The 22483-nt window shown below is 35.0% G+C and overlaps 1 protein-coding gene across 1 annotated transcript in view; it reads right to left on the bottom strand.

Moving 5' to 3' along the window:
- Window positions 1–22483, bottom strand: part of CDS1 (CDP-diacylglycerol synthase 1) — a 67452-nt gene that overhangs the window by 7615 nt on the left and 37354 nt on the right. The window contains exons 6-11 of the mRNA XM_072810649.1: window positions 10008–10066; window positions 8252–8334; window positions 6861–6948; window positions 4159–4227; window positions 3058–3210; window positions 1465–1584 (exon numbers count right to left, since the gene is read on the bottom strand). Of these exons, the coding sequence (XP_072666750.1) occupies window positions 1465–1584; window positions 3058–3210; window positions 4159–4227; window positions 6861–6948; window positions 8252–8334; window positions 10008–10066 (572 nt within the window). The remainder of the gene's footprint in view (window positions 1–1464; window positions 1585–3057; window positions 3211–4158; window positions 4228–6860; window positions 6949–8251; window positions 8335–10007; window positions 10067–22483) is intronic.

The raw sequence follows: 22483 nt of genomic DNA, 5'->3' as shown, positions 1-22483 counted from the left end.
TGAGTGCTAAGGATATGGAAATGAAAGATTCTCTTCTGAGTTTACTCAGATGACCTAAAAACATCTAAATCCAACAGCTATTATGCCTTACTTTAGACATGCCAAATAATCTCATCACTCAAAAAGAAACCTTGCATCAGAGACCACTAAAGAAAATACCATTGTAAATGTAACATTTTCCTGTTTTAAAACAATTACTGAAAAATTCTCTACTTTTTGCCAACACATTTTCTTCCTTCCCTTCCCTACTATCTGAAGGAATAAGAGGGCCACAGTAACTCAATGCCATTCTGCTCTTTGAGGCCTTTTCAGGACACTTTTCATGCACAGCTCTTGCTGTGGTTCGCTTGGACATGTGTTATCTCCCCTAGTAGGTGGTGAGCATCTGAAGAACAGAGACAGTATCCTATACACTTCCGCATACTGCATTCCACCTAATACACTATCATCCCCATTTTAAGCACTCACTGAGTTAGTTTTTCTATTTCTCTGGCTTCTGTGGCCCTGTGTAATCTGTCCCCACCAATTTCTGCACTCTGATCACCTACTCTCTACTGCAGCCATACTGTTCTCACTCCCCTTCAAACAAGCTAAGTTCCTCCTCTCCTTTGCACTCGCTGGAACTCTCTTCTTTAGATTTCTCTACAGGACTCATTCTCCTTTCTTTCTCAGACCCCTGCTCAAATGGCACCTCCTCCAGAGAGGCCTGCTCTGTCCACCCCACCTTCAGCAGCCACTCTCCCAATGGCATAACATTCAGTCTTAGTGAAGGCATGTGAGGATAGCTGAGATAATAGGGCAAATATATGTGAGAATCCAAATTAAATTAAATATAGGGATAATTTTAAGTATCTGGAACAGGGATCAGCAAACTATGTCCCATAATCCACGTTTCACCCACTGACTCTTTTAGTACAGAAAATTTTATTAAAACCCAGTCATGTCCATTCATTGACATATTGCCCGCAGGGCTTCTGCACTACAGAGGCAGAGTTTAGAGTTGAGTAGTTGCAATATGATTAATAAATGTATGATTTCTCCCTTTACAGAAAGAATTAACTGGCCCCAGATCTAGTAAGAATGGATGATTATATCCAAACGCTCTTCTGCTTGTCTCTTCAAATGAGACTATGGCACAACACATAAACTTATTCATAGCTGGATTTTTAGATGAGCACTTGAGGACCAAGATTCCGTGTTTGTCCCAACATTAAGTGACACATGCCATTTCTATAAATGAGGCTGACATAACACTTTGAAACGTATTAACATAGCATGACCAAAATTTACAAGATTGAATACACTCAAATTAGCCAGGAAGCATTTCTGTGAGGCTAAAACAAATAGTACGTATAAGTTTTTGCCCATAGACTTAAAGTGGGAGACCAAGAGAGAAACAAATTACAACTATATCACATTCCCTAATGATATTCTCTAATAATGTAACAGATTCTAAACACACACCTTGATTTTAAAAGCTCTTTTGAATCCACTGGCAAAGAAGCCTCCAAAAGGACCAATCAAAGATGCAAATGTTGAAAGAGCAATGCTATGTATCTGGAAAGGATACAAGCTCACTGTTTCCTAAAGAGAAAATAAAGAAAAAGGGTTTTAAGTGCATTAAAATTATATCTGAGCATGCCACCTAAACTAAAAATGGTATAAATATTAAGTCAAATCATTATACCACATTTTTGTTAACTTCATAAATTTTCAGGATCATGGGAGAAAAAAGTATGTGTAAGCTCTCATTTCCAACCTCTACATAGCCAGCACTCTCCATTCCCTCTCTAAGCATACTGACAGCACCTGGCACAGTGAAATCTTGCAGTTGACAGGATACTCAAGTTCATCTAGAAACTTCTACAACACTTGAGTTGTAGGATTACTAAGAATCGGTTAATTTCTGACTTTATTTCTTACCAGTAGAACTTTATATATTTTAATTTTGTATTTTATTTCACTTTTATATGACAAAATGAGGGAAAAGTTTGTCATTAAGTTGATTTTAAAAAGACCACCAAATTGAGCATCAGCAAGACAGTCATAAAAGATTCAGGGAGGAGATAATAAAAACAGAAGAATTCTGCAGGCAAATTATTTTGTAAATTCTTGGTTCTTGCTCCACTTTAAATAAACTGAAACTACAAATTGTAGACAGTGCATAAATAGGTATGGCTTAAAAAAGATCATTCAGAACACCAATCTCTGGATCTGTTCTCAAAGCAAAGGCCTTGTCCCTCATCAAAGATTGATATCATCAAAAAGTTTTGTAGCAGGTTAGATGGCTAGGACATTGGAAAAAATTCTTGGATTCAATGTATTATGCACTCAAGGAGAGAAATAATTTGTTGGTCAACATGCTCCTCAGAAATTATGGACTTTAGTTTAAAATATTTCAGATACGCACACATACACAACACACACACACACACACACACACACACAGAGCTGTTTGATCCTTACTTTAACCAAGCACCCACCACTCCTGATGGCACAGATCAGCAGGGTTCTATTGGGCAGCATGTCAACATTCTTCAGTGAGAGACCTCAGCAACTGCCTTTAAATGACAACAGTGTGCTTCTCAAAGGGAAACGTTTTTTTAGAAGCCAGAGCTTTCTGCACTAGTAAGGGTCCCCTAAAAATCAAGGAATCCTTGAGCTACTGAATTTTACTTAAGCTTCAAATTGAGTCAGTTCCTACCAGTTACAAGTGAAGCTCACTGTAACCCATTTGATTTGTAGAAACCTAAGGAATCCTGAAAAATGTTTTCAAAACAAATATAAGATAAATTACTATCAGTAATCATTCAAATCATTAGGTAAGTAAATTCCTAATAGACAAGTGGTTTGTGATAGTAATATTCATTTTATGTTCAAGAAAGGGGAATCACAAGGGGATAGAAAACATTATTGATGCTAAGTAGACAGTGATACCACTTCTGTATCATAGAGTTAAAGATTCTATAAAAACTGATTTCTTGTAAAAAGCGTAGTCCTATTTTTAAATGAGCCTTTATCTTTGGGATACAAGATCCTCAACTATGTTTATCTTACCCGTCTCAACACTGCCTTTAGAAAGGGAGGAAGTGAATAACTCTGAAGCTGGAAAAGTTCTGAGGGTTCACATTCTGTAACAAAGGAGTTTACATCACTTCGGTATTCCACTGGGCAGACAAAGTATTGGTATTTGGATAACATGTAGGCAGCCTGAATAACAAAGTAAGAGTCCATGAAACATTGAATTAAAAAAAAATATATATATATATAAAATATCTATCCATCTTTTTTCATTAGGCTCCAAAAATTAAACTTCCTAACAGTCATTTTTTTGTATACTCATCTTATATCCAGCCACTTTATTGTCCTTTGATTCTCACAAAAACTCTTTAAATAAAAACCTAAATTTCATAACTGTACACTAATTTTTTTTTAATTTCTTTTTTTTTTAATTTTCATTTATTTATGATAGTCACACACACAGAGAGAGAGGCAGAGACACAGGCAGAGGGAGAAGCAGGCTCCATGCACCGGGAGCCCGACGTGGGATTCGATTCCTGGGTCCCCAGGATCGCGCCCTGGGCCAAAGGCAGGTGCTAAACCGCTGCGCCACCCAGGGATCCCTGTACACTAATTTTTAAAACATTAACAATACCCATTATGCATGGCTAAAAGTAAATGTCCACTATTTTTAACAAACTTTTCCTGTAAGTTGGCGCTCACAGTAGCATCCAAAAAGCCAATTAGCCGGCACTCATTAAGGAGGCAGAGTTCTTCAACATCATTTGTCTTCTATACTTCACTCAAAGCCACTACTTGTCCAAACACCTGTGTCCCCCTTAAGGCAGAATAGCTATTAGAAACTACCAAAGCACAACAGCACAACAGTGGTCCCGAGCCTGGGTATATATTAGAATCAACCGGGGGAATTAACTGACTTGGGAGGAGGCTGGAACATAGATTTTGTGTAAGATCCCCAGGTAATTCTGATAAGAGGCCACATCAAAGCTACTGGGGTACAGAATTGGTTCTGTTTAGTGGGTTTCAATAAATACATTATTAGCATTTTGTGGTTCAGTTTTTTGGTTTAGAATATCCTAATAAACTTCCCATCATTTTTCAAAATATAAATAAAATAAAAACTTCAGTAAAACTCACAACGAATCCAAATACAACTGTGGAAAAGAAACCGCCAATGAATCCTTCCCAAGTCTTTTTAGGAGACAGCTAAAAAAAAAGCCAAATAAATTAAAAAGAGTTACTGCATTCACAAAACACACAAATACATATGCAAACTCTCTTCAATGAAGTCCCACAATACCTTATACATCTCTCCTTACATTTTGCTTATTGGAATGGCTTTGCAACCCTTTTTCCTTCATTCCATGATCCTAATTTATTTGTGCAAATTTCTTTAATAATATCTAACATATTAGACCCTCAAACAATTGAAATACTGTGAATTTATGTTTGTTTCTATATAACTTCCACTTATTTTTTCTCTCTCAAAGAACTATAATCTCTAGATTGAAATCATCGTCCCATGACTTTTATGCTTACATAAACCCCCACAATAGTGTAGTTCTCGCAATAAGGATGAGGCGTACTCATTCCAAGTACATATGGTCTGTATTGACCTACTACTGACAAAAAATAGAATGAGTATAACAAAACACAGACATTGCAGCGCACCAGATTTTCATATGTTCCCAAAAATGCCATGCATACAACAGACCTCTTTCTGAAATGGCAAAACACTCCAGATACAGTATTTGCTCCACAAGTATTCACATATCCTTCTCCCTTTGGTCACAATCTATGTCTGTCTCCATGAAGAAAGGAACATGTTGTGCTTCTAAGAATAGATACTGTTTCAGATTCCGGCTATTGTTTCTCAGTCAATGGGGCATTCAGGCAGAGAAATCTGGAGGAAAGTTTGGAAATCAGTGATGCAGGGGCAGGAGGGAAAGATTTGGGAATGGACAGCACTAACTGCCTGAGGTGCCCTGTAGGTAAGGCCTGATAAACAGGGATCTGGTCTTCAGGAGATCATGGATGACCTCTGTGAGGATCCTTTCAGTGGATGGGTGGGGACAGAAGCCACATAAATATCAGACAGAAGTTTCTGCAGACAGAAACAGGTGACAGGCTAACCTACCTGATCTCTTTATAGACCTCTTGTCCTAATGATGTTCATAAAGTCCAAAGCTAAAAGTGTTGATACAGTTTCTTGACAAATCTGAGAACAATTCTGCCACAGAGAAGAGACTGATATACACTATTTCCTAGGATAATTCAATATTACTGTCATGGAGTAGGAGCTGAATCAAATTAAAAAGTGCCTGTTGATTATTTTAAAGGTGACTTATCAGTAGCCTGGGTGGCTCAGTCAGTTGGACAGCTCACTCTTGACTTTGGCATAGTTCATGATCTCAGGGTCCTGGGACTGAGCCCTGTGTCAGGCTCTGCACTCAGCAAGGAAGTCTGCTTGGGGATTCTCTCTCCCTTTCATTCCTTCCCTCCCCACAACTTGTATTCTAACAAATAAATCTTAAAAAAAAAAAAAAAGATAACCTATCAATTAAATTGATCTATATCAAACTGATTTAGGGGTTAACTTGTTTAATTACATATGGGTATATTATACAACTAATGTAGCCTGGTAAATTCACTAGAAATCTATGTTAAAAATCAGACAGTAACATTCTTCTACAACCATAACAGCCTCTCTGAAGGCTTCCTAAGCCAAAAACTTCTCATCTGGTATAGATGCCTTGAATATTTAATCACTTCTCTTATGCTGAAGCAGCTTTAGAAATGTTAAATATATATATTTGCTTTGCTTGCTTGCCAGTATCCCTACAGCTCAGCCCAATGCTGTATGCTGGACTCCTATGTGGGGAACAATTTATGGAAGATTTTTTTTTTGAAGTATAAGCAGCCCATGCTTTTCTCTGGAAACACTTAAGCTCCTCTTGCATCATTCTGATCAAACAGGTTTTGTATCTGTACAGCTGTCTCAGTCTCTCCAAACTGCCTTCATAGAGTAACATCAAAATAGCCAATTAACATATTTGTGGGAATATTACTAAATATTTTGCCCAATACATGAATGGAATGAAGCATATCTAAAGCCCCAACATGAAAAGTTTGTTTAAAAGTAATTAGTTCTAGTAAAAGTTCTGTTTTTCTACAAGGACTTAGTTTCCCCAAAATGAGAATTGTGTAACTTACTTCTTTCTTTGCCTCCACTGACTGTAAGTAGAACCAAATCTAAGGCAAAACGACAAAATCTGCTCGTGTCTCTTTCCCTTATCTTAACATTTACTTATTACTGCATTATCAGTATTTTATTTTAGGGCCTCAGGGTTTTGTTTTGTTTTTTAAATGAGTTTGGGTGTAAAGTTTACAAATAGACATGAATATGTGAAGATGGTTAAGTGTAGAGAGACTTTCAAAAAATTTGGTAAAAGAGGTGACAGATGAGATGGCTTGAGGGGAGAACAGAGTCTAGTAAAGGCTTGTTTGTAGGGTTGCTGGAGAATGGAAGAAAGAAAAAATGCACTGTAGCTAATGGAAAGGCACCAGCAGAAAGGTGAATCGAGCCTTCACAAGATGGAGGATAACTGATGGAGCCAGGTCCTTCTTGAGGAGCCAACAGAGTATCTCGTGAAGGCTCTAGATGGAATCATTGGGAAATATGGCTCACTGCCCCTACACTGTAGTTGTTAAATACAGTTAAGCAAAATCAAAGCACCTCAGAAATAAAATGTGCGACAGCACCAAGTTGTTGGAAATTTTCTCCAGTGGCTCATCTTTAAGGTTATGGTAATGACCTGCTTGTGATGTTGTTCCATTACCTTAATTAATGGAGTCCTCCCAAAAAAAAATCCAAAAAGGTAAGCAGTTATGTCATTGCAAATAACACTTGATATTGGAACAAGGAACCTTAAAAAAAAAATCAGAAAAAAAGTCCATATGATTAAGTGGCAAACGTTTATACAGGTTATGACTCATAATGAACCAATGCAATAACCCTTTGGATTACACTGCAGCTTCATCCAGAACATAACATTTGCCAAAACATTAGTAGAAACGATGTATATCAAGTAAAATTGCCCAGATCTGCTTAATGCAATTCAGCAGAGCAAAATCTATAAATAAACTAACATGCCAGGAGAATATTCCTAAGGAAAATATTAATCAATTTAATTTTAATATTAAGCAATCTATTTCTACAGCTATAGACTTTCAAATTTCAGTTTTGTGAAGAATACGTTATAATAGTACAAAGAATAAAAAAGAAAGAAGTATTTCAAAATGGAAACAAGGCATTTGTTTAGACACAATATAATTTCATAAATTTATACCAAGCTCTTAGCACAATTTCTTGTTCAGGAATAACTATGAATTTTAATTCTACCTTAGTCTATAGTTACATTAAACCCTACTAATTGTACAGAACCTACTAATTTCAGTAACTGCCCCATATCAATTGAAAGTTTGCATATGGAAGACAATCTTAAAATGATTCTGATTGTTTTATGTACATACACCTTGGTATAAAAACAAAATAAAACATGAAGCTGTGAGGAGGGGTTTTATCTTGATAAAACCTAACAACTGTAAGAGATTTTAATTAATGGGTTTAGAAAGAATATGGGTATAATATGTCAGATTTCTTAAATTGTTTTTCTTCACTCTGATTTTTAACTAATAATTTTTATAATTTTAAAACTAACAAAAATGCTTTCTGAACCTGCAAGGCGCTGCTACATAGCAAGTAACTCCATCTGAAATCTGGATACCCACTGCTACATAAAGGCAGTGTAGAACCTACCCAACTTTCACCCAGAGAAAATACATTGCCAGCACACTCTTTGCTGACAAGCCAACTTTTGTGTTCTTTTTGCATTCCACAAAAATAATATATTCTTTTTAAAGTCTGGGTATGCTTTGTAAAAAGCCACACTAAGGTGTAGTAACACCTGAAAATATACTTAATTTTTGGAGCTTTCACAAGGACTTCCTGGATTTTATTTGGAACCCCAAAAAGAAGGGTTTTCAGGTTAACAAAGTATTTGTCTTCAGTTGTCAAATAGTAAGAAAAACTCAGTAAGATATTTTAGTGACATAGAGCAGCAACAACAAAGAGTACATTTTAGTAGCAATCTACAAGACACTGTCCAAGGGAAAGAGCTTTAAAAAGGCTAGGACATAAATACAAAGCAGCATAATACTGTCCCCTTACCATATCATGCCTTCAAACAGATTTTGGATGACAAGATGTGACTGAGTAACTGTTATCAGTAAAGTGACATGAGTCCATGCGAACTGTTAATAGCCCAACAACACAACAATTAGTGAATACAACTGATCAGTGCAGCCCTGGAGCAATAGCAATTTTGAAACACAAATTTCTAGCATGATTTCTGGTCAAATTTTGTATGATAGGGTTGTACAAAATAAATGCTGTTAGTAAATTATATTCATTTTGGTGCCTACTGGAACCTTAAAACCATGAAGACATTTAACAAAGTAATCTTAATTTATACACAAATGGAATGCTCAAAATACTGAGAAACACCACTGGATTTAAAAACGCATACAAAATATACAATAATCTCAAATCATTAGATTAAAATGATAATGAGAAATTTATGGTGGTGTTACAGCATTTAGAGAGGAACATTTTACTCTGGCTGCATTCTGCATTAAAATTGCTAAAAGCTATTCTTTCAGAGTTCATTATGGTAACTTTTTCCCATAAAGAGTTATTAATGACTTCAAATAATTCAAACCAGCAGGGACCAATTACTCTTAAATGCCAGCTTTTCATACTTGAAAGTTGTCTTCACAGTACTGTTCAATGATGGCGTTCAACTTCAGTTTCAAACTTGTGGATTTCATCAAGCCCATCTAGCCTAAGAGATGCCACTTTAGTAATTTTTCGCATCACCAGCATGAGTACAATATGAATGAAAAATCTGATGTTTCTAAATATTTGTCTCATAATTTTGACTAGAATTTAGGAAACGTTCAAAATTCTTACAATTTTTGATTTATTCATAATTAACCTATTCCAATTTTGTCAAATAATATATTAGCTGTTTTGTTTTATTTTTATCTGCATAAAAGATCCAATTTTTTTTATTCCAGTTGCTTCAAAATGCTTAAATGATTTTTTTCCAATAGGCACCATTTATATTTTCATAGGAGATACTATTATTTATAATTTGTCTTGATGGTTTCTAGATTTTCATGGATCATTTTACTCTCCTCTCAGGATCCCTAGAAATTAGAAATGTAAGAAATACTACAGTTACCCAGTGATGATGCTCAGCAGAATGTCTCAATGAAGAAAAGCAAAGCATAAAGAATAGGAAATATACCCAAATCCAGAACAAGCCTTACTAATACATGGATTCACAGATCTAAATGCTATATTTTCCATTTTGCAACCTTTTAATTAGCTATCTTTTAAGAAAATAAGAAAGTTCATCATACTCAGTTTGCATCAGTGATAAATTTCATAAGATACTAAACACAGTTCAATGATACACTGCATAAAATACCTTAGGGCAAAAAGAATTATGTAATTATCTGTGTGACTAACCATAGCTAGCAAGAAAATGTATGTTTTGTTCTATTTATGTGCAGGCTAAGAACAAATATAGTTACTTTCCATAAAAAAATATGGTAGATATTTTCCAGGCTTACTAACTATTCAGGAGACTATAAAAACACTTCAAATACTTGATTTTAATTTTACAGTCTTTGAAAATATTCAAAGAAAGAGTTGAGTTTTTAGGAAACTTTGAAACCAGTTAAAAATTTTAAATCTTCAAAAATTGTATAACTTAAATCCTTTATATTTACTAATCATCAAAAATTGAAATACCCCTCACATTTAGGCAAAACATCAACTAGCAGATTAGATCTTCTCACTATAGAAGAAAAAATAAAGGTAGGCGTTTTTATTATATATAGTTATGGTTAATACAAACCATATAAAACTGTAGACGATAATGTTTCTTCACCAAGCTCAGCACAAACATGCAGAAACCTGTTTGAGAACAAAAAACATGTGCTTGTTGTGCAATCTGTTACAAAATGTAAAATCCACTGAGCTCAAATAATCTGATTTTCTTATCACTTCAAAGTACACTATAGCATTTATTCATCAGCCACCTCTCCTACTCATAATAAGCATGTTAAATAAGTTTCTTGAGTAAAATGATCTTATATTCTCCAAAATGCCTAATATATTAGGCATATCCATGGTACGAATTCAACAAACATCGCCTTCATTAATTAAGTGAATTAGTCCCCTGCAAATATGTGGACATGGACAAACAGATTTTGAATTTCAGTTGAATGAAAGTTATTTGCTAAGAGAGAAACAGTTACCTACAAGGGAAAATCTATAAGATTCTCAGCTGATTTTTCAGCAGGAACTATGCAGGCCAGAATGGAGTGGCATGCCAGTGCTGAAAGGAAAAAAACCTACAACCAAGAATATTCTATCTGGCAAGGTTATCATTTAAATTTGAAGGAAGAATAAAGTATTTTCTAGACAAAAGATAAAGGAGTCTTACGAGAAGAGTTAAAGGGACTTCTTTAAGTAGAAAAGAAATGGCTATAAGTAGACATAATACAATTTTGAATAAAGAGATGTGGGACACCTGGGTGGCTCAGTCAGTTAAGCCTTGGACTCTTGATTTTGGCTCAGATCCTGATCTCAAGGTTGTGAGATTAAGACCTACATCAAGCTTCATGTTCCCAGCATGGAGCCTGCCTAAGATTCTCTCTCTCCTTCTCCCTCTGCCCTTCCCCCCACAAACACATGGGAGTGCTTTCTCTCTCAAATGAATAAATAAACCTTAAAAAAAAAAAGATGTAGAGGCATCCGGGTGGCTCAATGGGTTAAATGTTTGCCTTCAGCTCAGGTCATGATCTCAGGGTCCTGGGATGAAGCCCTATGTTGGGCTCCCTGCTCTGCTTCTTCCTCTCCTGCATTCATACTCTCACATGCACTCTCAAATAAATATTTTTTTGAAAAATTGTAAAATATGGTCACATATACATAAAACATGAAGGCAGGAATAAAGAAAGGGGGAGATAAGGAAAAGGAAATGGTATTTTTTCTTTTCCGGTTTTTTTTTTTTTTTTTTTTTTTTTTTTTTTTTTAGTAAGAATGTGTTTGATTTTAAATGACCACTAAATTGATGTAGACTGCTATTTACTTAGGATGTCATACATGAATCTCATGGTAACCACAAACCTAAAACCTATAATAGATACACAAAAAATAAAGAAAGCCAAACATAAGACCATAGAAACTCATCAATCACAAAGAAAGAGAGCAAGAGAAGGAACAGAGAAGAACTACAAAAAAACAAATAGAAAACAACAAAATGGCAGTATCTATCAATAATTATTTTTTTAATATTTTATTTATTTATTTGAGAGAGAGAGAGAGAGCAAGCACAAGCAGGAGGAGGGGCAAAGGGACAGGGAGACACAGACTCCCTGCTGAGCAGGGAGCCTGTGTGGGGCTCAATCCCAGGACCCCAGGACCATGACCTGAGCCAAAGGCAAATGCTTAACCAACTGAGCCACCCAGGCTCCCCTATCAATAATTACTTTAAATATAAAGGGCCTTAATGCTCCAATCGAAAGACACAGGATGGCAGAATGGATAAAGAAACAAGATCCATCTGTGTGCTGCTTACAAGAGACTCATCTCTGATCTAAAGACACATATGGACCAAAAGCAAAAAGATGACAATGCATTTACCATGGAAATGGAAGCGGGGGAAAAAGAGGCAGGGAAGCAATACTTATCTCAGACAAAGCAGACTTTAAAATAAACTGTACTGGACAAAGACGGGCATTACATAATGATAATGGGGTCAATCCAAAAAGAAGATAGAACAATTGTAAACATCTATACACTCAACACTGGAGTACCTAAATGCATAAAGCAAATATTAATGGGCATAAAAGGAAAAACTGATGGTAATACAATAATATTAGAGCACTTTAACATACCACTTACATCAATGGATAGATTATTCAGGCAGAAAATGAACAAAAGAAACAATGTCTTTGAATGATATATAGTACCAGATGAACATAACAGATATACACAGAACATTCCATCTAAAAACAGTAGAATAGGGGCAGCTGGGTAGCTCAGTTGGTTAAGCTTCTGCCTTCAGCTCAGGTCATGATACCAGGGTCCTAGGATCGAACCCTATGTCAAGCTCCCTGCTCAGTGGGGAGCCTGCTTCTCCCTCTCCCTCTGCCTCTCCCCCTGCTTGTGCTTGCTCTCTCTCTCTCTCCCCATTTCCTCCTATCAAATAAATAAATAAAATCTTTAAAAATAAAATAAGTAACAATAAAAATAAAATCAATAGAATAGGGGCACCTGGCTGGCTCAGTCAGTAGAGCATGTGACTTTTGATCTTAGGGTTATGAGTCTGAGCCTCACAATGTGTGTAGAGATTATAAATAAATAAGCTTTTAAAAATACATAAAACGGAATACACTATTTTCTTTTCAAGTGCACAAGGAAAACTCTCCAGAATAGATCACATATTGAGCCACACAACAAGCATCAATAAATTTAAGAAGAACAAAATCATACCATGCATCTTTTCTAATCACAGTGGTATGAAACTAGAAATTAATTACAAGGAAAAATATGGAAACAACACAAACATATGGAGGCTAAACAATATGATCCTAACAACTAATGGGCCAAAAGAAGTCAAAGAAATAATTTAAAAAATATATTGAGACAAATGAAAATGAAAACACAATGATCCAAAATCTTTGGAACACAGTGAAAGCATTTCTAAGAGGAAAATACAAAGTGATGTAGGCCTTCCTCAAAAAGGAAGAGCTCAAATAAATAACCTAACCTTACAACTAAAGGAATTAGAAAAAGAAAAGAGAGGCCCAAAGTCAGTAGAAAAAAAGGAAATAATAAAGATCAGAGCAGATATAAGTGACACAGAAACTAAAAAACACATTAGGAAAAAAATGAATGATACCAAGACCTGATTCTTTGAAAAGATAAACAAAATTGATAAACCTTTAGCCAGACTCATCAAGAAAAAAGACCTAAATAAATAAGATCAGAAACAAGACAGCAGTAATAACTAAAACCACAGAAATAAAAACGATTATAAGAGACTGCTATAAAAAAAAAAGACTGCTATGAAAATTTATATGCCAACAAATTGGACAATCTAGCAGAAACGGATAGATGAAATAGATAAATTTCTAGAAATATGCACTCTTCTAAAACTAAATCAGGAACAAACCGAAAATCTGAAGAAATTGATTACAAGGAAAGGAATTGAATCGCTAATCAAAAACCACCAAAATTAAAGTCTTGGACTAGATGGATTCCCAGGTGAATTCTACCAAACATTCAGAAAATAGTTAATCCCTATTCTCCTCAAACTGTTCCAAAAAAAATAAAAGAAAAACTTCCAAATATATTCTACAAAGCCAGCATTACCCTAATACTAAAGCCAGACAAAAATACCACACACACACACAAAAAAAATAGGCCAATATTCCTGAATATAGATGCAACAATCCTCAACAAAATATTAGGAAACCACATACAACAATACATTAAAAAGATCATTCAAGGATCAAGTGGAATTTATTCCAGAAATGCAAGCATAATTCAATATCCACAAATCAACCACTATGATACACCAGCATCAACAAAATGAAGTATAAAAATCATATGATCATCCCAAGATGATATTCATGATAAAAAAAACCCAACAACCTCTCAACAAAGTGGGGCTAGAGTATGTATGTATACACACACATACACACAAAACCCAAAGTGAATACCATACTCAATAGTGAGAAACTGAGAGCTTTCCCTCTAAGATCAAGAACAAGACAAGGATGTCCACTCTCCCTACTTTTATTCAACATAGTACTAGAAGTCTAAGCCACAGCAATCAGACAAGAAAAAGAAATAGGCATCCATATTGGTAAAAGTTAAACTGATGAGGACATGAGACATAGAAAATCCTAAATATACCAAAAAAAACTGACTATATGTAATAAATGAATTCAGTAAAGTTACAGGATACAAAATTAATACCTAGAAATCAGTAGTGTTTCTACACACTAATAATGAGGTAGCAGAAAGAAAAATTAAGAAAACAACACCATTTAAAATTACACCAGAAAGAATAAAATAGCTAGGAATAAATTTAACCAAAAAGATAAAAGACCTGGACTCTGGAAACTCCAAAACATTAATGAAAAAACTTAAAGATAACACAAACAAATGGAAACATATTCTATTCTCATGGGTCATAATAATAGTGTTAAAATGTCCATATTACTCGAAGCAATCTACAGATTCAATGCAATTCCTATCAAACTACCCACAGCATTTTTCATGGAACTAGAACAAATAATACTAAAATTTGTATGGAATCTCAAAAGATCCAAAAAGCTGGAGATATCACACTTCTAGGATTCAAGATATATTACAAAACTATAATAATCAAAACACTGTGATACAGACACTAAAACTGACACATAGATCAATGGAACACAATAGAGACCCCTTAGATAAACCCATGATTGTACGGTCAATTAATCTATGACAAAGGAGGCAAGAATATAAAATAAGAAAAAGGTAGTCTCTTCAATAAATGGTGCTAGGAAAACTAGAAAACTACATGCAGAAGAAACTGAACCACTTCTTAACACCATACACAAAAATAAACTCAAAATGGACTTAAGACCTAAATGTGAGACTTGAAACCATAAAAATCCTAGAAGAGAGCACAGGTAGTAATTTCTCTGATATCAGCCACATCAACATTTTTCTAGATGGTATCTCCTAAAGCAAGGGAAACAAAAGCAAAAATAAACTACTGGGACTATCTCAAAATAAAAAGCTTTTACATAACAAAAGAAACCATCAACAAAACAAAAGGCAACCTACTAAATGGGAGAAGATATTTGCAAATGATATATCCAATAAAGGGTGAATATCCAAAGTACATAAAGAACTTCTATAACTCAACATCAAAAACACAAAGAATCTAATTTAAAAATGGGCAGAGGACCTGAATAGACATTTTTTCCAAAGAAGACACACAGATGGTAAACATGAAAAGATGCTCAACATCATTAACCATCAGGGAAATGGAAATCAAAACCACAATATCACCTCATACCCATTAGAATGGCCAAAAATTAAAAAGACAAGAAATAACAAGTGTTGGCAGGGATATGGAGAAAAAAGAACTCTCATACACTGTTGATGGGAATGTAAATTGTTACAACCACTGTGGAAAACAGTATGGAGGTTCCTCAAAAAATTAAAAATAGAAAAACCAGGGATCCCTGGGTGGTGCAGAGGTTTAGCGCCTGCCTTTGGCCCAGGGCGCGATCCTGGAGACCCGGGATCGAATCCCACGTCGGGCTCCCGGTGCATGGAGCCTGCTTCTCCCTCTGCCTCTGCCTATGTCTCTGCCTCTCTCTCTCTCTCTCTCTCTGTCTCTCTGTGACTATCATAAATAAATAAAAATTAAAAAAAAATAGAAAAACCATATGAATCAATAATTCCACTACTGGGTATTTATCCAAACAAAGACACTAATCTGAAAAGATACATGCACCCTATATTTATTGCAGCATTATTTACAATAGCCAAGATATGAAAGCAACCTAAGTGTCCACCAAGGGACAAACAGATTAGGAAGATGTAGTATATATATATAATGGAATATTATTTGAGAATAAAAAAAGAGGGGATCTTACCATTTACAACAACACCGATGGACCCAGAGTATTATGCTAAGTGAAATAGGTTAGATTGAGGAAGACAAATACTATATGATTTCACTCATATGTGGAATCTAAAAACAAAAAATCAGTAAATAAACAAAAAACAGAACCAGACCTAAAAATACAGAATAAATTGACAGTTGGCAGAAGGGAGATGGTGGGAGAATGGGCAAAATGGGTGAAGGGGAGTAGGAGATACAAGCTTTCAGTTACAGGATGAGTAAATCATAAAAAAGCATAAAAAATATAGTCACTGATATTGTAATAGCAATGCATGGGGATAGATGGTAGGTACACTTGTGGTAAGCATAGCATAATGTATAAACTTGTCAAATCATTATGTTGTACACCTGAAACTAATGTAATATTGTATCAACTAAACTAAAAAAAAATATCACTATGAAAAAAAACTTATTCGCTGTATCAATCCATTAAGTGTACATGTATAGAATGTTTCAATCTCTACAATAATAGGAAAATTAATAATAATTATATGGCAGCTAACATCTAGTGAACACTTATTGTGTTCCAGGCTCTTGTCTAAAACATTTTACAAATATTAACTTATTTAATGCTTCCAACATCCCCATAATGAACATATCTATTATTATCTCCATTTTACAGGTGAAGAAAAATGGACAAAGGACTTTATTAATTGACTGAAAATTACAGGGCTAGGAAACAGTTAGACCTTCAGATCCTATTGACTCTCAAGTGTCATGTAGTTCCATAAACCATTATCAGTAAGTTTCAGGTTAAGAATGACTTGAAATTTCTCAGAACCATATTATAATAATTGTAGTAAAATACAACACTCTTAATAATTTAAAGATTTATAAAAGCAAATGTTTGTGCTTTGTGTTTATGTTTATATCCCACAAATTTATTACAATGACATTATACTAAATAAAAAGTCTACCTAACTGAAATTTAATAATCATACACAAAAATAATGGGAGGCAACAGGAAGCCCTTTTTGCCCAATATATCAGTAAACTTCTAAAGAGAAATATTCTTTTACATAGGTAGATATTGCAAATGTATAAACAAAGTTTAATTTCAGATTAATAGGTATCCATCCATTCTATTCTGCAGTATCTTTACAGTGAGTTCTCCAAAATAGAAAATGAATTATCAGGTAAGTTATCCCACATGAAATAAATGCTAGATTTTATACATACAAGTAATACTTACCAAAGCAATTCTACCCACCAGAGTAAGCAAGGTTCATACTACTCTGACCAGAGCAAAAAATCAACCAGCAGCTTCCATGACCTATTTTCTGAAGGCTAATCTGAAACACCAATGTAAAGGATAATGACAAAGGAAGAGAATACATACTGGTTCCCAGATCCCATCTCACCTCCTATTTGTCACCTACAGAGTAATCTGACTGAACTGCAAAAGAAATATGGGAACATTTTCAAATGCAGCACAACTGAAAGTCATCTGTCACTTTCTTGAGACAGAGAAAGAAACTGGGAGGGGGTAGAGAGAAAAAAAAAAACAAAAAACATGAGTTTGCTGAGTCTTGAGACCTTACTGGTGGCTTTGAAATCACTAGCAGTGTTAAAAAAAGAAAAAAAAAAAAAAACACCTCTTTAAAATCATTGCTTTTAAGTTTTTATTCTATAACAGGCAGGTTTATTTTGTGGCTCAAATAATAATGTAAATTCTGTGTTTTATGCTACTGCTTCATAGTTAGAAATGAATGGAAATTGGAATTGGTGCAGAGGCAAATGGGGTAAGAGCTAAGCTAAGTCCGATGCCTCTGAAACCTCCAAATCCACGCAAATGGACCCCTTTGACTCTCCCAGCATGACCTTGGGAACTTCTGAACATCATTATCTGTGAATTACCTCTTCATGAATACTGCTCTCACATGTATGGTTTTCTCATTTCTGAAGTCATATAATACCATTCACCCTTAAGCATTTCTTGAAACAAAATTACTAGCAGAATTATTCAGTATTGTCCTAATGGTGATTTTATCGAGGACAGTCTTGGCTACTCACTTTTACCTGATCCAATTTTACTGTTAAATCACCAATAACATTCAGCTTCTTGGGTGCTTTAATAAAGGATATAATTGTCTGACTTCTAGATACATTAAGATAACATAATTTTCTAATTTGGGGAAGGCCTAAGTAAGGTGTTTTCCTAGAACATCTAAGGAATATTATTTTTAAAGAAAAACAGTCTGAAAAAGAAACACATAAATTTACTTTTTCATTCACAACCATATAGCTATGTATATATTTTATGTTTAAATGTGTAAAAATACATTATTCTATATTTCAATAAATCTAATGGAAAGAAAATTTTCATCCATTTGGATCCATAGTTCTTTTTTCCTAATTAACAATGAACCTCTGTCTTGTTACATTTCCAAAAAAAAAAAAAAAATAGGATATAAGTATTATAAATAAGAGTATTCACTGAAAAAGTTTCCTAACCTACAGTTCTTATTATGTAATTATGTCTAGTTATTATTACTGATCACCATTTATGTACACAGCCCTGTGCCTAGTGTTGTCTGAAGATGTGTACATCCTGTTGTCTAGTATATCAAAGAGCTCCCAAGGAGTTCAGGAGATCAGTTACCCAATAGACTAAAGAGAGGTATATTTGAAAAGAACAAAAAAGAATGAGATTTCTAAAGGAGTCAGGAGAAGTAAAGGAGAAAGAAAATATTCAGAAGTCCAAAAGATGGGATAGAGGCAATTTCAGAAAAATGGACAATCAAAAAATATTTATTGAGCACTAACGATATACTAGACACAAAAAATGAATGTGACAGGTATTCCCATTCAAGGAACTCAAAATCTAGTCAAAAAGAAAACATAAATTAATGAAGTTGTTTTTAAAATTTACTATTGGTAATCAACTAATTCAATAAACACACATAGTCCTTAATTCAAGACACAGACATTAAGACTGGCCCAGGATTAAATACTGGAGCTTAATGACTCTTCTTCAATCTTCCATGTGGCTATATTTTTCAAAACATTTCAGATATCATGTTAGGTTAATTCAGAAACACACTGCATTATGTGGCCCCTATTGAGACACTATACCATGATGGAGTTTTTAAGAAGTCTTAAATGAATCTGCATTGTAGAAATTGGCACACAAACCAACCATTATGCTAGCTAAGATAAAGAAGTTTTCTATTAATCTACATGTTGGGTTTAAAGTGTAGAACGACACTGGCACATGTGCACAGAGTCTAATAGTCTTTAACTCCAAAACTATAAGTGTAGTTTTGGAGGTAGAGTCCTCTGTGCACAGTTATTTGTGACATCTTTCTAAAGATTTCATCAACATCCTTTGAGATAATAAGATATACAGGATGTTTGGGAGAAAATTTCTTAATTATGTATTCATTTTAGCTAAGTTTAATTTCATATGTCTATTGATTTTCTCAAATTCAAAGTATTCAAGTTGTACTTTCTCCTTAAGGGTTTTGAAAAAAATCAAAATAGCCATGCATACACAAGGAAAAACAAACAAACAAAAACAACTAAAAATAACATGCATGTCACTGGTTGGCTACATAGATGTTAAGGTGATAATATTAAGAGTCAAACATTTCTAAGCTTATTCACTCAACATTACTCATTTATAATCACACGGTTGCTCTGGTTCCTAAAGAGCCTCAAATCCAAATTACCAATATCTTTTAAAAAATTATCTAGACTCTAGAGAAAATGTTTGCCTTATAACCTTCAGTCTCACTGATTTTTTTTTTTTTTTTTTTTTTTTTTTGCCATCAGGCAAATTCATTTTACAACAAAATTATCTAAATGTCAGAATGATTTTCTGGGTCTTTGTCAGTGAGTCGTTCTGTAGGATATTAGATAAGTCACTTAGTCTCATGGGTTGTGGGGAGGAAGTCAGACCTGGAGATACCCGTATTCTATTTTAACAAAACTCCGCATCAGTGAAAGAACATGGGCTGTCTCTGCTATTTAAATCTGCTAAGACCTATACCTTCCAAAGTCATTTGACCACAGCAGAACTAAAATTCTGACAGAACTCTTTGAATATTGTTATATGAAAAGAATTCCAAAGATTCTCACAGAATCATTTAAGAGAAAGGCACACACACCTCGACAAAGCATACTTTCTATTTCCTCACTCCAGTTTTAAAGTCAAATTCCATTTGCTAGACTAAGCCCATGAAATGTTTACCACTTCAAGAATCACCAGTAGGGTCTCAAGACTCAGCAAAGAAAACACTGATGCTGAAAAAATATCTCTGAAAAACACTGTATATGAATGTGCACGATCTCAGCCTCTTGACTGTGCATCAAATATGTATTGGGAACCTAAATGCCAGGCCTTGCACTAGGCACTAGGAATTAAAAACATAAGACAGACACAGAGTGACAAAACATGAGACACACCTAACTCTGGAAAACGAACAAGGGGTAGTGTAAAAGGAGGTGGGCAGGGGGTTGGGGTGACTGGGTGATGGGCACTGAGGGGGGCGCTTGGCGGGATGAGTGCTGGGTGTTATGCTAAATGTTGGCAATTTGAACTCCAATAAAAAAAATAATAAATAAAAAAAGAGGGAGAGACACAGAGAAGGTTGTTTATGGTCTCACAGGACCATATTTAGGCCACATGTAGAATGGTAACAGATACAGAATATTATGCATGATGTATATTTGACGTTTCATCATTTAACCCAGTAGCTCCTAAGAAGGTTGCATTAGGAAATTACATTCACAGGACTCTAATAATGTCAATATCCTGGTGTGATATTGTACCATGGTTCTGCAAGGTACTACCATTGGTGGAAACTAGGCCATGTGCATAAGGGATAGCTCTGTCGCTTCCTACAACTACATGTAAATACATGATTAGCTCAACAAAAAGTACATTTTAAGCCAATAATATATGGAATACAAAAACAATTTTTCATAGACTGTCATAAAGCACAGTTGGTTTCTGGGATCAGCCCACAGTATTTTTATTTTTTTATGTATAACCAACCCTCTTCGTATTTAAATACAAACCCCAATGGCTCGGGCCCTTCTTGTATTTAGCATGAGCCACAGCAACAGCTTCCTGTTTGTTCATCCTATTAATGTCTCCCAATCCATCCTTCACTTTACTACAGATCTAGCTATATCACCTCTTAAAATCTTCCAATAGTTTCTTAGGGATAAAGTCCCAACCCTTCCTATGACACACAAAGCTTCTCAAGATGTGGCTCCTGCTCACCTTTCCAACCTTTAATGCTTGCCTCTGGTCCCAAACACACAATCCTCGCCCATTTCCAAGCCTTGCACAGCTGCTTCCTCTGCCTCGAATGCCCTTTACCGTTATCCACTTAGCAAATGCCTACTTGTTCTTTACTTTTCGTGACACCTGCCATCTCTTCTCAAAGGCCTTCTATGGTCTTCAGCAGAGCAGATTTCTCCTTACCCTTCATGAGCTTAGAGGTCCTTGTTCACATTTCAGCAGCGCACAAGGGGACTAGTGTCTCACTAGTTTCAAGACCATGGAAGGCACCCTATCAGCCTTATTTCCCTCTCTGTCCTCTAAATCATTCACAGTACCTAGCATTTGGAAAGCATTCACATGTTTGCTGAAAAAATGACGACTTGCAATGAGCTTTTATGATTCTAATAGCCTAAAATAGCAAGAAATTAATCAGAAAAAAAAGAGACATTGAGTTTACTTTAGAAAAACAGAAAGTTTAATGTATGAAGCAATTACTAAAAATTAGAGTATATATTACATGTAAAATAAAACAAAGAAAATAAATTCAATTCTTTACCAACTCAGTGGGAACAGTTATTCTCAAATATTAGTTGTAACAAACTCCAAAAGGAAAGTAAGAAAAGGAAATAGCAGTCACCCTATTTTCTCACATTCTACCTCCGGTATTACAGTATGCACATTAACAAAGATGCACTAGGTTTAGATGTGCTGATATAAAATCATCCATAAACTGCATTAACTGGAAGAACAAACAGTTAAGGAATAGTGTATACTCATTTGTATTTTAAAAATGAGGGTGGAGAGGATATAAACATATAAGCTTGAATACTCAGAAACTTCCTCCAACAGTAGTGGCCAGTTTCTGGAGATTGTATGTAAGGCTCTGAGGCAGGAGGGAGATTTCACAATACTCCATTTTAGTCCAGATTTTTACTATGGGTCTGTATTAGGTTTTTATCTTTAAAATCTCATTAAAACAAAAACAAACACAACCTACCTAAGGACTCTTGAAGCACTTGGCTTTTGGCACTCTCCCTGTTCAGAACCCAGCCATTGTGCTCTAAGACATCCAAGCCCCAACAAGAGGCCAGATGTGTGTGTTCAAGTCAGTGGCCAGCACAGACTATGGCCCTGAGTGAGCTACCTCAATCCAGCTGAGTCAAGACTGAAATGATGAGCACTACTTCCACCTGACTGCAATCATAAGAGAGCTGCCCAGAGAAGCCAAGCCAACCAGGAGAGAAAAAAGAATAAATTGTTTTAAGCCAAAGGAAAAAATAGAAAAACTAGTTAAGGATTTCTGCCTTAAAATGCAAGTTGATCACATGCATTTATTTAAAATCTGTCCTGGCAGTTCACTAAATTAACATTAAAAGAAATCAAGGTGAGAGGATGCCTG

The sequence above is a fragment of the Canis lupus genome, chromosome 33 (assembly GCF_048164855.1).
Source record: "Canis lupus baileyi chromosome 33, mCanLup2.hap1, whole genome shotgun sequence".
NCBI classification, from domain to species: Eukaryota; Metazoa; Chordata; class Mammalia; order Carnivora; family Canidae; genus Canis; species Canis lupus.
Note: the sequence above shows the minus strand (reverse complement) of the source record. Positions and strands in the feature narration are given on the sequence as shown.